General features: G+C 39.8%; 1 protein-coding gene across 1 annotated transcript in view; it reads right to left on the bottom strand.

The window, feature by feature from the left end:
- The window catches only part of thsd7ba (thrombospondin, type I, domain containing 7Ba), a 195,366-nt gene that overhangs the window by 23,230 nt on the left and 156,140 nt on the right, over window positions 1–15,996 (bottom strand). Inside the window, exons 17-19 of the mRNA XM_059342920.1 lie at window positions 14,154–14,420; window positions 13,072–13,250; window positions 845–978 (exon numbers count right to left, since the gene is read on the bottom strand). Of these exons, the coding sequence (XP_059198903.1) occupies window positions 845–978; window positions 13,072–13,250; window positions 14,154–14,420 (580 nt within the window). The remainder of the gene's footprint in view (window positions 1–844; window positions 979–13,071; window positions 13,251–14,153; window positions 14,421–15,996) is intronic.

Raw genomic sequence — 15,996 nt, 5'->3', positions numbered from 1 at the left:
TCTCTCTCACTCTCTCTCTCTTCTAATATGAAAGCCATTCTTTTAATTAACTATGACTTAACATAGGTAAGAAAGGTGTGAAAACTCTCATTGAAAGTACTGATAAAGATGTGTTTAAGTGTAAGAAATTTCCCTTTAAAGAGCTAAGAAGACGAGTGTGAGGAGTTTTAAAATAACTAATATATCACTAATATACTGTATAAATTTAGTTCACTATAAAGAGCTCTTAGCAAATATATTCTCAGCAGACTTTCACTCCTGAACTTACTGTTAAAAATTCTTGTGAAAGCTAGGAACTGGCAGGTTTATTCAAAGTTTAACTTTGAACAAAGTTTAACTTTCAAACTGTTTGCAAATTTGTGAAATGGAGAAAATAATGGGAACTTTGAAATATTAGAAAGAGGGTCCCTGTGAAACTGTACAGGCAGATTTGTGCTCCTTTTCAGCAGCTGTTGACTGGGACCAGTTTTACATTTGTGGCTGTGAGTCACACTTTAAGGTACACTTATGCTAAGCAAGTTCAATTAAGTGGCTTTTGACACAATAGCACCACTGGGCATTTCCCATTTCCCATGGTGCGTAATCTAACACCAACACCTGTACAAAAGGTCAACCCTTAACAGCTTCCCTCTGTGGCTATTTTAAGTAGCAGTGAAAAAGGCACTACAAAATATCTAACAACTCATTAGGAAGCAGTAGTTTGTTTTGACTGTTTGTTTTCCCCTGGCATTGCAAGTGTCAGGACCAACGTGAGTGCCAGCTACAGAACCGTTGCCAGTCTCCCCCTCCCCGTGTGTGTTGCAGTGCCAGGCTGCAGTCTGCCAAGCCGAGCCCGCTCACTGACCTGATCTTGCGGCTTTGGACTCCCTCCCCACAGGCTGGCAGGTCGTCCACAGTGTTGATCGTACAAATGGACCAGGGCTCGATCCTCCACTCGTACTGGCTGCATTCGCTGTGGCACGGCACAGCCTCGTACACCTGCACACGTTCACACACACACACACACACACACACACACACACACACACACACACACACACACACACACACACACAAGGAAAGAAACACACATGAGGGATTATAGAGAGAAAGCAGCAGAGTGTGTAACCTGGAAAACCTGGACACACATAATGAACACACACCAGCATACTACATGTATAGAGTCAGTGCATACACTTGTAGGGAATGTAGAAGATAATAGGGACACTTTCAATTTCACACTAATGAGGTGTCTCTAGGTTAAAAGCAGTATTCCTTATGGGTTTTCCTTTAGTAAATCTAACAGAAAATTATACCTAACAAGGTATAATTTTTCAAGGATAAAACTCATGCTTAAGGAAATAACATATGCTAGTATTTTCTTCTTTTTCATTTATTTTTAACATCAAACACTTGTGCAGCTATGGATATGCATATTGCTTCCCTGGGACATTTTGAAGTCCATACTATTCCCAATTAAGAGAAGACTCATTGAGGAGTTGCCAAAGATGGTGGAGTTAGATAACAGAAAGATGTCACTGATATGTTCTAGATTCAGAGTATGAGCATTGGAGTAGAGTGTGAGTGTAATAAAATCATGTTTAACCCCTGAACTGGAGAAAAAGCACCTTTCACCACAGCGGGGCTCTGAACTAACTGATTCACATGTTACCACTGCAGAAAAAGGACAAGAAGGTATTCTTATAATTATTATTATTTGATATCTACTGAAATAAAACCTATGCATGATATGGAAAGAACAGCATGCAGAATTTAATAGGACAATGACCATGGCAATAGGCCCTTTCAGCTGAGGATGTAATTGGCCGGATGTTGAGCCTATTCACTTCTCCCCACTCAACCAGTGACTCTGGCATGTCCGTATAACCAAGGGAACAGCCAGCGCAATGCTCCTGTAAACACATGTTTACTCTCAATCTATGTAACAGTCTGCCACAGTAAAAGGTATACTCTAGAGGACAATTTGTGGAAAAAGCTATGACAAGCTGTAATGGGTGTCTGTAAGTGTTTGTGGGGGTAGGTGTGTGTGTGCAGACTATAGAAATGGAATGAGTGTTGAGTATTCCCTCCCCTACGGGCCACACAGATGCCTATTACACACCCTCATCATCTCCCATCTGTCCCTGCAGATGCCCCTGCTGGGTAAACTGGCAACTGCTCTGCTCCCACTTTCTCCGCTACTACTGTAGAAAAACAATTTCAGCTTAACAGCTAATTTTGGTCACAAGAAAAAAAAAAAATTCTAGCTACTTTTTCCGCAATATATGTACTATTTATTGAGCACTACTGAGCATTGTATATTGAGAAATCGTGTGACTGTAGCATTAATCAAATGGATTATAATGTCAGGAAGATATTTAATCATTTGTTGGCAGGTTAAAGCTGGTGCACCATGACACAAAGACAGCAGAATAATACTGGATTTGCTTCAAACTAAATCTTCAGACCGGGTCTCTCATTGGTTATATGTTATATGGGCAATCTCAGTCAATCTCTATCATCTGCTCTTTTGTTCTCTTTGAGACACTTCTGAATTTTTTTTTTTTTTGGATAAGCAATACAAGAAGGATATTACCCGGCTCAATTTCTTTGAGCACACTCTCAAAAGCTTTATCGACTCCTCATAAAATATAATATCACATAATGAAGTCCTTCTTTAGAAAATGTCAATCTGTTTCCCTCCAGTTAAAAATCAGATGGAATATCATCCCAGTGCTGCAATTCACATAAATTATTTCACTCTCTCCAATCAAAATATTGTTCTTTCTCTCGACCAAAGGGGTCACAAGAGTATATGTGTCTGGGACAGACCTGGCATGCATTTAGTCTTCATTAGCTATAGCAGAGTATATGTACAGAATGAACGGCACTGACCTGAGCCTGCGGGGATGTCCGTATTAGCAGTGCATGACAAGCCAGAAGTTGGGCAGGGGAGAGAAGAACAATGATATGATCATTAGTTTAGATTTTGCCTGCAGTGACAGAAATGTATAGTTTTGCTTAAATTTGATTTTAGAAAATACTGCATTCTGCTCCGTGTTTCATTAATGAGGGTAAAGGATGATTAAGTGCTTCATCATCTGCACTGAATATAGCGGTCCTGCATATTTTGCCAAACTGAATGATTCATGGTATTGAGAGAGTTTTAAAGTGCTGCAGTTGGTTGCAACAGCTGTGCTATGGCCAGACCTGCAGCTGAAGGCAACTCCGAGAAATTAATTTGTCTGGAGATGGTGAGAGGGAAGTCGGCGCGAATGAGCATATGCTCAGAGAGGCTGTGTGCTCTGTATCTAAACAGGGTTACTAAAAGTAACTGTTGTCGACAAGAAACCTTAGTTTGGGCTTTTCTGTTTCCTTTATTTGCTTTTTTTTTTAATACTTTCAAATAAAATCCACTGACCAAAGATAATACTAACATTTGCTGTAAGCATAACCACCTTTAAACTAGACATGTACTGCACTCACAGCTCGGTTATAGTGAGAGCATGCATCCATGTTTAAGTTGCTGAGCCTTCTGGATATCTTCATTTAATTATTCATGACTGTGCACATCTAAAAGGAACAAGGTTAAACTGATCTTTATTTGTGGTAATATGTATGTAGGTGCTGTACACAACATTCAGAAAGGTAATATAACGGGAAACAAATATTTTTAAAGATATACTGCGTGAACAGGCTTGACCCGAGGATGAAGTCGCTCTCTGTCCATGTGTAGCTGGTGCGGCCATGTGTGCATGTGAGTACCCCGTGTGTTAAAAAGTGAAGCCAAAGGGCATCGTTAAGCATCTGTATGTGGCGTGTTGGGAATGAGAACGAGAGCTATGTAGAGTCAACCCCAGCTCACACTCTGAACCGTAGATATGCTCTGAATGTCATGTACATCACCTGGTTTCTGAAAGGGCATTTGTGCTGTGAAATTGCCACGTGCATGGCATATAAAGCAATTGCATTATTGTTATACTTTCTAAATTACTGTGCATTATTGTTTTACTTTCTGAATTACTGTGTGAGATAATGATAATGGCTTGTATCCAAAGAAATGCCTTCAAAAACTTGATGAAAACCCCCCATTGCACTCAGACACACATAAACACACACTGTAAGCGATTACACGATTATTCATGTGCTTACATATAAAGAACGCACACGCACACACCCATAAGCATACACACAAGGGACACACCAAGTGCCAACAGGCCCTCCTGCAGGGATGGCACATTATTATTGTAAACAGAGAGAAAATGGGACAGGAAGCCTTAAAGATGAGCACCCTCTTCTATAAATCTCTCTAACTGTCATAGTGTGACTACAACTTCAAATAGACTGTGCTATTACTGTCAGCAAGCCCATGGATGAGTTAGAAAACAATGGCTCCTCTGAGAAACACAGTGGGATCTATTCCCATGTGATGATGACCTCTCATGAAATGAAAAGTTTAGAATGTGGCAACATATAAAGCAGCCATTAGGATGGCAGCCTGTGTGAGTTAGACGCCTATTCGCGCTCACAAAAGACATACGGCTGCAAGAAGAGCCCTTGTTTCTGCTGAAATCCAAGCTAGCCAAATGATTTAGATGAGAGTAGATAAGGTGCAGCCACAAAGCCTATTACGTTTTGCTGAAAAATGTGTATTGGATGCTAATTCGATAACCCTAAATCACAACAACTAAATCAGAAAAAAAGCTGTAGGAAGAAGATATTCTGTACCAAGGCAATAGAAAGTCCGACTTTGTCATCTGCTCTTAAGCCCCGCTGACACACTGATCCCTTCACACTTCCTGATGATTTAAGACTGGGGGGACAACATCAATGTGCTCCTGAGGGGAGCACAAATCTGCCATGAGAGGAAAAAAACCCTACATGCAACTAAAGATGTTATTCTGTGGAACTTTATCTATGTACAGCTACTTAACCTCTTATTGTGTTCAAATATAGTAGCGAGCTAGTTTTTATTTTTCTGGCACACATGATAATGAACAGCATGGTGTTATTACACTGTCGAGCTGTATTAAAATATACATTTCATGTGATGTACAGCTGTAACTCTTCTATGTTCTCAAGATCACAATAACATAATCACACTAAAGAAAGTAGTGATCTTTGACCACTGAGTTGGTTTACATATCCCACAATTTCCAGTTAGGTGTCAATGAACCAAGAGCCTTACAAGATTTATATCTGTCAGCTTTCTCAGACCTCCCTGTTAGTTCTACTGCAGGGCAATGGCATGACTTTCAATAATTACACACATTATTTTGCCATCAAGCTCTATTTCCAGCTCTGAAATGATTTCCTTTTCTCATTTACTTTGTTATCTATTACCAGGACACAGCTCAACAAGACAAGAGTGCATTAGCAGAGACATTTCGCAAGCACTTAACCCTGCATCCACTTTTGATAATACATCTGCTTTTAATAAAAGATCTTTGTCACATACTTGCACAAACATTTGGGAATGAACGCCCCTGTCATATCAGAGCCAATGCCTCTCTGCCACGGTTCTAATGAATTTGCAATTTGTACTTGAAAGAACAACCTGTGACTAACACTGAAAACATTGGTATGTCACAACTAATTTCACAGTTTTATTAAAACCTGCAGGCCCCACTGGGGCCCTTGGTGTTTTATTCATTCCTGTTAAGTGATAATTCTACTCCGTCTCTTTGTCTAATACTGTCTGTATCTTTGTCTTAGGGTGGTTGGCACATGAAACATGTAACAACCTGCAACAGACTGAAAACATCAGAAAAATTTGTGTTATACCTTGTGTTATCGCGCTTACACTACTGCAACTCTCTACTGGCAGGTCTTCCTGCTGCACCACCAAGCCTCTGCAGATCTTCTACCAGCCCAGGAGAGCACATGTCACTCTGCTCCTCATCTCTCTGCACTGGCTCCCAGTCACAGCCCGCATCAAACTCAAAGTCTTGTCTCTTGCTTAAAAAATAGCAATGGGCACAGCTCGGCATATCTGAACTCCTTTGTTCAGGTCCACAAAGCCTCCCGCCCACTACGCTCCAAGAGTGAAAGACGTCTGGCTCCTCTGCTGCTGAAGGCCTCTACGTCTCAAACCAGACTCTTCTCATCTGTAGTGCCCCGGTGGTGGAACCAACTTCTAAACTCCATCCGACCTGCTGAGTCCTTATCAATCTTTAAGGACAGACTGAAGACCAACTCTTTACTGACCACCTTCACTCTTGATCTACACAGATGACAATGATAAGTATCGCGTGACCTAAAAGCACTGACGTCCTAATGGACTCAAACTTAACCCACGTCACTTACTCTTGCTATGTTTATTGACCTCATCTTTGCTTGTGTTGTATTAACTCTCATTTGTACGTTACTTTGGATAAAGCATCATTCTACAATGTCATTTATGACATTGTAGAATATAAAGACATTAATTAGGATTAATACCAAGCAACATACTACTGGTCTTCAGAGTGAAGCCAACAAGGAAGTACCTTAGACTAGTTGTGAATGAAGATAATTACCCTACTTTTCACTTGATTTATTCCTCAGAAAACATTTTAATGAGTTTATGATCTCCATCATTAGTTTTAAGTCTTATTCAATACAGCATGATGATCATTTGGTGAATTATGGCGCCATTTAACGAAATAAATGGGAATAAAGAGGAACTGTGTTATGATTGATAAGTCTCCACAGCATACTCTGACCACCACAACACCACATGGGCTAGGTCCACTTCTGCTGTACAGTTTATGGTTAATAAATTGTTAATTAGAATCACTAAAGAGTCCGTTTTGAATTTGGATTAATCCGAATAAAGGGTCTGTGGATTTAAAAACTAGAGCTTGTTGGTTGTTTTTGTTTTATTAATTTACAAAGCTCACTGCAAAGATGGAGTCTTTCAAAAAATCATCCCAGTTATCAAATAATGAGCAAGTACTTCGTATTCACCCAGTCACTTAATATAATTTGTTTTTCTAATTAGCAGATAGAAGCTGTGATTAACCTTTGTATGTGAAGTAAATGCTGTGGACCATCTGGGTGGCTAGAGGCTTTGAGCAAAGATAGAGAGGCTCCGAAATGTAGCCTTTCTGGGTGGCAGCGCTTCAGGCTGCCTTAACAATATGCATGGATTGTAATGCAAGGAGACACCTCGCTTTTTGGGCTGGGCCTACAGGGGGAGAATAACACATGCCCAAGCACAGCTCTACGTTAATTACACCTCATTGGCCTTAGGTAGCTCCATCAGCAGTTGGCTCCAAAAGCCTTTCATCCTAATGAAGGAGAGAGATGAGTTTAACACCTGGGTGCACTCAGGTAAAAAACAAGAACATTTGTTCTCTTTTGTCTATTGTGATATTTGGGATTCATTAGCTTATTCAGACTTGCTATTGTCTGTTGTTGGCTATTGATGGATGGATTAGGATGACTTTTTATGAAATTTCCTATCTACGGTAATGGTTCCTAGATATTTAATCTCAATTACTTTGGGGAGCCCTTTATATTCATGAAGAAAACAGCCATATTTTCTCTCATAATACTGTCATTGGAGGAGAACAGTACCATTTAAAAAATTTTTTTATTCAAAATGCCTAGGCTTTTTCTTGAAAAGAGCTTACTTCTGGCATTGCTGTTTGCTCACCAGCGTCGATAAGTTTCTTTTTACTAAACTTGTCCGCCCTTACAACAGCAACTAACGGGGATTTTACCATAAAAATTTTTTACCATAAAAGCTTAATGAATTGTCTACAGTTAAGACAGAGGATCAGGTCAATTAAAAACCAAGTCATGCTAAGTGAGCTAAAAGGAGCAAAGGAAGTGAACCAGCAACTAAAGTAAAACGTGTTAAAACGTAGTAGTGGGGAGTAACATACACAAAAAGAAGCTTTAGGCAAACATAAAAAGAAATGTATAATATATGATACAAGTAAAGAAATAAAGGGACAAAGTGATTTATTTGCGTTGTACTTGTTTAGTGAAAAAATAGCTCAAAATGGCACGTGAATAAGATAATAATGATATCCCTGAAGAGCAGTTGCCCCATTAACATCAGATAATAATGATTGGTGAGGCAGATACCAACACCATATGTTTAAAGACAAACTGGGAGCAAAAAGTTAACACCTGGATGTTATGGCTGTCTGATCATCCCAGTGTTGTTATGGTCTACTGAGGGTAGCAGGTTGTAGAGGCTCAAAACAGCAGGCGGGAGGTGTCTCTTTCATATCCTGGATGTGCAGCATCCTGGCACCAAAGGAGCTGCCAATAGTGCTTATGGTTCTACGCAGTGGGTGGCAGGTGTTGCACATAATAGATAGTTTGGTCATCACTCTTTTCAACCCTGCATGCTCTTGGGAGCAACGCAGAACAAAGCCAAACTCCCTCATTAGTTCAAATAGTCTAAACAGAGACTAGTGTGGTCCACATGTCAAAACGTCCTTGAGCATGACACATAACCCTGAATTTTGATCAGATGTTTAGGGACCAAACAGGTGGTGGTTATATTTACAGACACAGATGCCATAAAGACAGCAGCAAAATGTTTCTCTGAGGCTGATATGAATATGTGGGAAATCTGAATGTGTTGATCTAAAAATGTTGTTTACCTTGAAGCCAAATAAACAAGGCCTATATTAAAGGATTTAAAGCCAATATATAAATATTACCCTCAACTAGCGACCCCAAAACAGTGCTAATAACATTAGATGGGAGATGAATACCTCAAAAGTGCTCATATGAATAGTTAAGTTCACTGCTGTTAACAAATAGCATAAATCATCTCAATTTATTTCCTAAGAGGAAAGGACCAAACGACTGTGCACGGGTAGATAGCAGCACCATAAGAGCTTAGCTTGGCAGCCATACCAGCAGGCACCATGACATTGCCCACAAGCAGAACTGTGGGGAAGCAATAAAAAAAAAACCCTCGACAAATTAATGCCTATAATGAACTGTATCTGACTGTTCTTCTAAATGGGCACCACAGCAAAGCATAAAGTGTTTTGAGAAAAACAGCCACCAGCATCAGCAGTCTCATAGCTCACTGACATTCGCCAAGTACACAAACACCCAGCTGAACCGAGCCAAGGCATCCAATGATGATATGTAGGCGCCTCGCAAACACCAAATGCTTCATCTGATGAAGTAAGGCAGGGAGCTTTGGAACTAAATATTAACAATGGTAATATATATTCATATATATTTATTATACACGGTGAATATAACCATTTGAGAAACTTGCAATGATAAAGGGCTTCCAACAGCACGGATGAAAACATTGACTTCTGCTTGTGCCTGTGTGCACCAATATTAAATCCTTCAGAATGCAGTCGACATGTGGAGTGCTCACATGATTATGTACTTCATACATTTGTTCTGAAGTGGCATGATCAGACTGTTGGCGTGCAGACTTGCTGATTAAAGGCTATTTAAAGCCTCAGGTGGAGAAAAAGAATAAGGAGAGCGAGACAGAACAGTGCATTACATTGGCATTATAGATAGTGACATACTGTGTCACTCTTTCAGGTTTAACAGACAGCAGCCAATGCAATTTCTATATGATTATAATTATCTTGATATGACAATGCTTGCTGCATCCCTAGCAATGTGCAATTTAATATTTGATGAAAAGATGCAGGACTGTGTTTTCACTTCACATGAATCCACTTTCAACATGTGATGCACATAGTTTGCATGTGAAAGAGGCATTGTAATTAAGTTATTTTCTCATACTTATGTTCTTGTGCTGTGTATGGTTTAAGAAGAGGGGGGAAATGTACACAACTCACTTATCAGGAATATATTTAGAACATGGGAACTTATTTCTTTCTGTCCATACATTATGTGAAGAACAGAAAGTATCAAGGCAGAGCATCTTATTTAACCTACATCAACAGCACAAATAGACAACATATTGATTTTGTGGTGTTCCATAATAGAAGGAGGTGATTCTCGGAAACAAGGTTCTTATAGTAGCGGCAGTAAGTGATGTTCTGAGAAAAGAAATATATAGAAACTGTAACTTGTGAATTGTCCTTACAGAAACCCAGACAAAAAAATAGTCAACACTAACACTACCCACACACAACACAACAGCAAAGCAGCAAAAGTCCAACACATAATGATTTATTATTGATAGTAATGTAATATATTTAACAGTATGAAAACTTTTCTTGGACAAGTTCCATAATGCAAAAGCAACACTGAAAAAGTGGAAAAGAAGAGAATAGTGGGACGCTTTTTCTCTGTGTCCCATGCCAGCTCATCACCCACACACCAACAAAGGCACCTGTCTTGTAACCTTATAGATTGCTCTCACATACACACACACAGGAACCTCCCACTACACACAACATATGGTAGAGAAGTCTCGGAGGTGGACAGGAAAGCTGTTTCTCCATAGGACAGGGCCGGTGAGGATGGAGTGGAGGCCCCAGGCTTTAATAGAATGAAAAAATAACTATCTGACTGGCAAGGAGGCTGGCAGACAGTCAAGACAGTTCTGTTATGTTATATGGAAATGCTGCATATACCGCTTGATAAATCAGTATTTGGCAGAAAACACTTGTGGGAGTTTTGATGAAATTCAAATGTCTTCTGTAATTATAGATCCGGTTTGTGTGCTCTGCCTTGACATCCCTCTGTGGCATTCTCTCAGGGCATTTTGTGTTCAAATATAAGCTACAAATAGCTGTTCTGTAAAATCAATCCGTAAAGATACATCACTTCATCAGCATTTGGATATTTGTGGGTATTTTTATATTAATTTCAAAAAGTATATTCTATAATAACTTTTTTATGAATTAAAAAACTAATTTGCAGAAAGTTTTATGCAGCTGTTTGGAACGAAAAATATTTAACTTTGTTAAAACTAGAGTGCAGTTTGAACAATACTAATAGGTTCTTGGCTGAGCGAAACAGAGGTTGTGATGCTTTATTGTTTGTATTTTAAAACAGCATATTTCATTTTTAATGTTACAAGACTTGTATAGTGGCTTGTGGAGTGTGAACTAACTGACCTAATGTAATAAACAGCAGGACAGGCCTTATTACAGCCCCATGAACACTGCTTCAGCATGTGGCAGAATAAAACTCGACAGGCCTTCTGTGCCCATTACGTGTGTGTAGCTATGATTAGACCATTGCTGTATAGGGAAAGGATTTATTTAAAAAGGGAAAAACCACCTTAAGCACAATCAGCAGCATTCTACTGAATAGTTCTTTAATTATCCTTTTTTTTTACTTGAACATTCGTTTTGGAGTAGGGGCAAAAAATCCACAATGACAGGTTTTCATTGAGGTGATGAATGAATAATTCATCTTGATTCCACTTGCCCTTTTTTTTCCTTTTACCAAAGAAACTCTTATAGCTTACCTCATTAACAGCACGCTTACAGTTTACTTTACAGCCAAACTCCTACACAGTCTGTTCGACATTGCGGCCACTTTTGCTCGTTATTTTCATGGTGGCACTTTCTCTTTCTCTCTGTCTCCCTCTCTATCTCTCTCCCTATCTTACTTGCTCACCCAACCATGTGATGAGAGGATGAGTTGTGGCGCACTGTAAATTTCATCTCTGTCAAGCTAGTCACTTCTGGCCGTGGCTCGAGGGGAAACATCTGCTGGTGGGAGCGAGGCCACATTCGGGCTATAGAGTAGTGCACAGTGGGCGATAAGATAGCAAGTGTTTGTGCGAGAGGGTGAGAGCCATTACGGATGTGAATATTCTTTGTCACGCTGCACCCTAACAGAGACTCAATAAAGTACTAAGGACCAAATGTAAGTATGAAGGCTGAGCGGTGAAGTGCGCTGCCTGAAGGAGAAAGCTAGTTTTTTGACACCTTTTCAAGAAGTCTCTTGTTCAGGAGTTCCCTTGTGAAACACAACAGTGATGCCTATTCAACGAGAGAAGAGGTTATAGAGTCTTTCCACCCACACCTTGGACAGATGTACTTCACTTTAAATGGCCAATTTGATAATGTTAACAATGAGGCCAGGTCCACCCTCAGGATAAATCCGCGAGGGCATTGGCAACAGCAAGCTTCAATTTCAGTGGCGAGGGTTATTACAGGGCATTACTACAGGGGCCATATAGAGCTTGTTAGTGGGCACTTAACCATCTGTACACAAATCTCCACTAGAACACACTGGAATATTTTTCACACCGCCATGCCTCATCTCCATACTGACCTCTACAAACCAAAGTGTCCTTTCAAGCCCATTCAAGCATAGAGGCAGCATTCATAAAACACTTCCCCTCTTTAAACCATGACCCCATGAGAGGTGTGCTGTCACAAAATATTCAGGGCTGCGGATAAAAACCTGACTATGGAACATCAAAAGCTCCCATCTGTCCACTTCTCCCTCTCTGTCCCCCTTCTTTTCGTTACTTGACACCACCCTGTTTTTTATGTCAAGGAAAGGGTATGTATTGCAAGGCAAATGATTTAGTCTGACTGAAGACACCGCAGAATGAACAGGTCACCCAGGAGTCCCACTGGCAGATGGGTAATAACCTTATCATTGAAATGTGAGCTCACTGTGTATTCGTGTGACAGCGTTGGGCTGCACCTCAACCACGGCTGCAAGAAAATCTTTTCCAAAATGCCTACTGGAGATGTGTAAGATTAAAATGCAAACTACAGCATGCACCATAATCCTGTAAAACATGGAGCAGTGTGGACACTATTAGAATTATGCAAACATATTTAGTATGGCCTTCATCTTAAATGCTGGTGAACATGAGTGTAGACTGCCCTCATCTGCACTCTATTATATGTGTGCCTGGAAACAAGTCCAGGAAAGGGTGAGTTGAGAACAATGTAGATGGATGATGAAGTCAACCTTGTTGTCAATTTTTGCTGTCTCCATATGAAAACTAAAATACATTAACCTAATGCCCATAAACTGTGCTTGAGCAGGTGTAACACAAATACAGTCAAACAATGGTTTTTAAGAATAGCAGCATGAGCTCATTTCCACTTCAAAGACATAGACATCAGCATGCTGTCACTAAAACAGTTACCTTCCATAATTTATTCCCCTCAGGTACTGTACAGGAAGCTATGTATATACAAGCACTGGTGCACATTTTACCTGATTTTTCAAATCCAGCTTGGGACACGGGCGTCCCCCGTTGAAAGCTTTCTCTCTGAGCCACTTGGACCTGATCTTCAACCCGCTGCCACAGGACGCACTGCAGGCTGACCAGGCCGACCAGTCGCTGAGCTTACAGTCTAGAGGGCAAGGGATGTGGCAAACCTCCACCATGTAGCCTGGAATTGAACATTGGCAGAGAGGAGGGGGAGGTCTGATTCAGACTTGCTCAGCGGCTGCAGTGAAGATCACATTAATAATGTCAGACAGACATGCCACTGGCCCGCACTCCACAAGACCTTGGACTTGCTCACCGTGACACCAAGAGCTAATTATGTGACTAATGAGTGTCTCCTTCCTACACTGTGGCAACACGGCATAGTGAGACTGCTTAAAGGCTTTCACACTGTGTAATGCTTTTATTTGTTTGCTGTCTCTGGATTACTTTATTAGCATTATTCACCCTACTGTCTCTTACACTGAAATATGCAACAACAAAAAAATCAATAGGACAATGATGCAGAAACTAAACATTTTAAAACCACTGCCTATGACATGGCATTAATATACACCATTGGCATAGTTTCACCAAAATCACAGCTAACAAGTTCTCAAAAAAACCTATAACTTATTTTTAAAAAGTGATAATGTGGTGACCTTTTCAAAAAATAGCAGGAAATACGTGGTTGGCCGTAAGTTGGAATAAAATATGTTTTACCTCTTCGTGATTTATTCTTGACAGATGTGTATATCTTCCAAAAGCTTTATTAATCGATTTCTTCCAAACATATCACAATGAAAATGAAACCACAATTAACAGGATTGTGTTGGAAAACAAAATTATTCAAACTTTATGGGCAACCATGCATGTTATTTTAATGAGTAAGAATTGGAGTTGGAGTGAGCTACTTTCATTGGAAAATAGTTTTAAACAGTAGTAATATGAACACAATGTCAGGCTGAAAGAGGTGAAACAAAATGCTGATTCAGTCTAAATATCAGGTTACAAATTTGTATAGTCAATATGCCAAATTAGTGAAATTCCTAGTCCCTGCAGTAAGCGGTGTGTCTTTGAGTCCTACCTGAGTCAGTGCAGAGTGTGGGGTTGACCAGGTGTCCCTGCTGGTCGATGCAGGCCACAGCTCTGTAGCGCAGTCCTTGGCCACACTCCTTCACCTCCCGCTGGCTCATCCAGCCCTGCAGGGACCCTGGAGCTGAAGGATCAGGGAGGATGCATGCGGACCAGTTCCCATAGGGCTGGGACAAAAACTCATCACAGGGACAAGTGTCTGTCTCCTCCAGTGGGTGTAACTCCTCGTTCAGGCAATGCTCCTTCTTTTTACTGCGTCCTGAGAAGAAGATGGACGAAACAATGGAGAGTTACTGTGCACTGGGTGTGTGATAAACACTGTGTGAATACTGCTCGAAGCAAATTTTTTTCCCATGTTGGAATAGAGTATGAGCTACTGAACGCATAAATAGATTTACTGTTTCATTTAAACATCAATTCATGGAGGGAAAGAACAGTTCAGCAAACTGGAATGGAAAGGAAGGCAAATATGATCAGAATTTAAGTAAAAATATAAAGAACAATGAATTTCTTTTGTTCTTTTATTTATGGTCATTAATAATGCATTCATACTCTTACAGCATCAGCAAACTAGATTACCAGCAAACTACAAACAGGGCATAATTGTTCATTTGTATCATTGTGATTGTCAATGACAGCGTCTGCATACAAGCAGCAGCAGTCCATCATTCACTTTCTGTACGTCAGTGGATTGTAGCCCACCATATGACAAATCCAACGTTTATTGTGATGCAGATAGATTAGAGCTGTCAATTCATTACAATATTTAATTGTGATTAATTGCAGTATTATCCATACTTAATTGCAAATTAATCACACATTTGATACCTGTTCAAAATGTACTCTCAACATGAGAGTGCAAATCAGTGGATTACAACCTGCTTTAATGTATCAAAAAAAAAGAGGCATTAAAAGTAATTTGTGTCAACGCTTAATTACATTAACTTTGACAGCCTTGATTTAAATTAAACTAAATTTGTACACATGAAATCAACTGTCAATTTTACCTTTTTGTTTTTAAAACAAAGCAAAGTTGGTTATAAAAGATCCATTTACTCTTTCCCATAGTGTGACTTTATTTTAGTAAACTATCCTAACAAATTAATAGCCAATCAGTCAAAAGTGCTCTATGACCAGTAGCAAGAAAGCCCTTCTCTCAGTAATGCATAATCAGAAAGCGCTCTAAATGACCCAGGGGGATGATTAGTGCTATTTGAAAGCATATTAAACTTTAATTTTCTCTTTATTTTGAAGGCCCTTTCGGAAATGTTGCACACTTAATGTCTGTGGTACGTTATTGAAGCTAAAATCTCCAAAGTTTAGACCTGGGCAATTTTATACATATTAGGGAAACAACACTTTCTGTGTAAATAGAATGAAAAATACAAACAAGATTATCGTTTTATTCAGCTGCAGCACAATTTCTATATTTCTAACCTTTAGTGTATCATTTGTATGCAAATACAGTATATTTAGTCGCAGCACGCACGGTATATTGTGAGCTACCCAAAAGAGTAAAAAGTGCTGCAGCTGAGCGTTCTCCCACTGAGGAGAAAACACAGAAAGACAAGTTCTTTCCCTTAAAATTCGACTGCCTTTTTTCTCCTGATGCACATTTATTCCCCTCTCTTTCTTTTTCATCCATGACTTCTCAGCAGCACACAGTGGTAGCTGTTTATTATTAATGATCCACAGTGCACAGAGAGCTTTTGATTCAAGGCGTTGACAACAGTGCAAAAAATAGCAGACAATGGATATCTGCACAGATTTCCACACACACTTCTATCTTTAGTCCGGGATGTTTTGTTCAGGAGTTATTTTGTGATTAAATGCTG

The sequence above is a fragment of the Centropristis striata genome, chromosome 10, assembly GCF_030273125.1.
Source record: "Centropristis striata isolate RG_2023a ecotype Rhode Island chromosome 10, C.striata_1.0, whole genome shotgun sequence".
Lineage (NCBI taxonomy): Eukaryota > Metazoa > Chordata > Actinopteri > Perciformes > Serranidae > Centropristis > Centropristis striata.
This window is presented reverse-complemented; position numbering and strand designations above follow the sequence as displayed.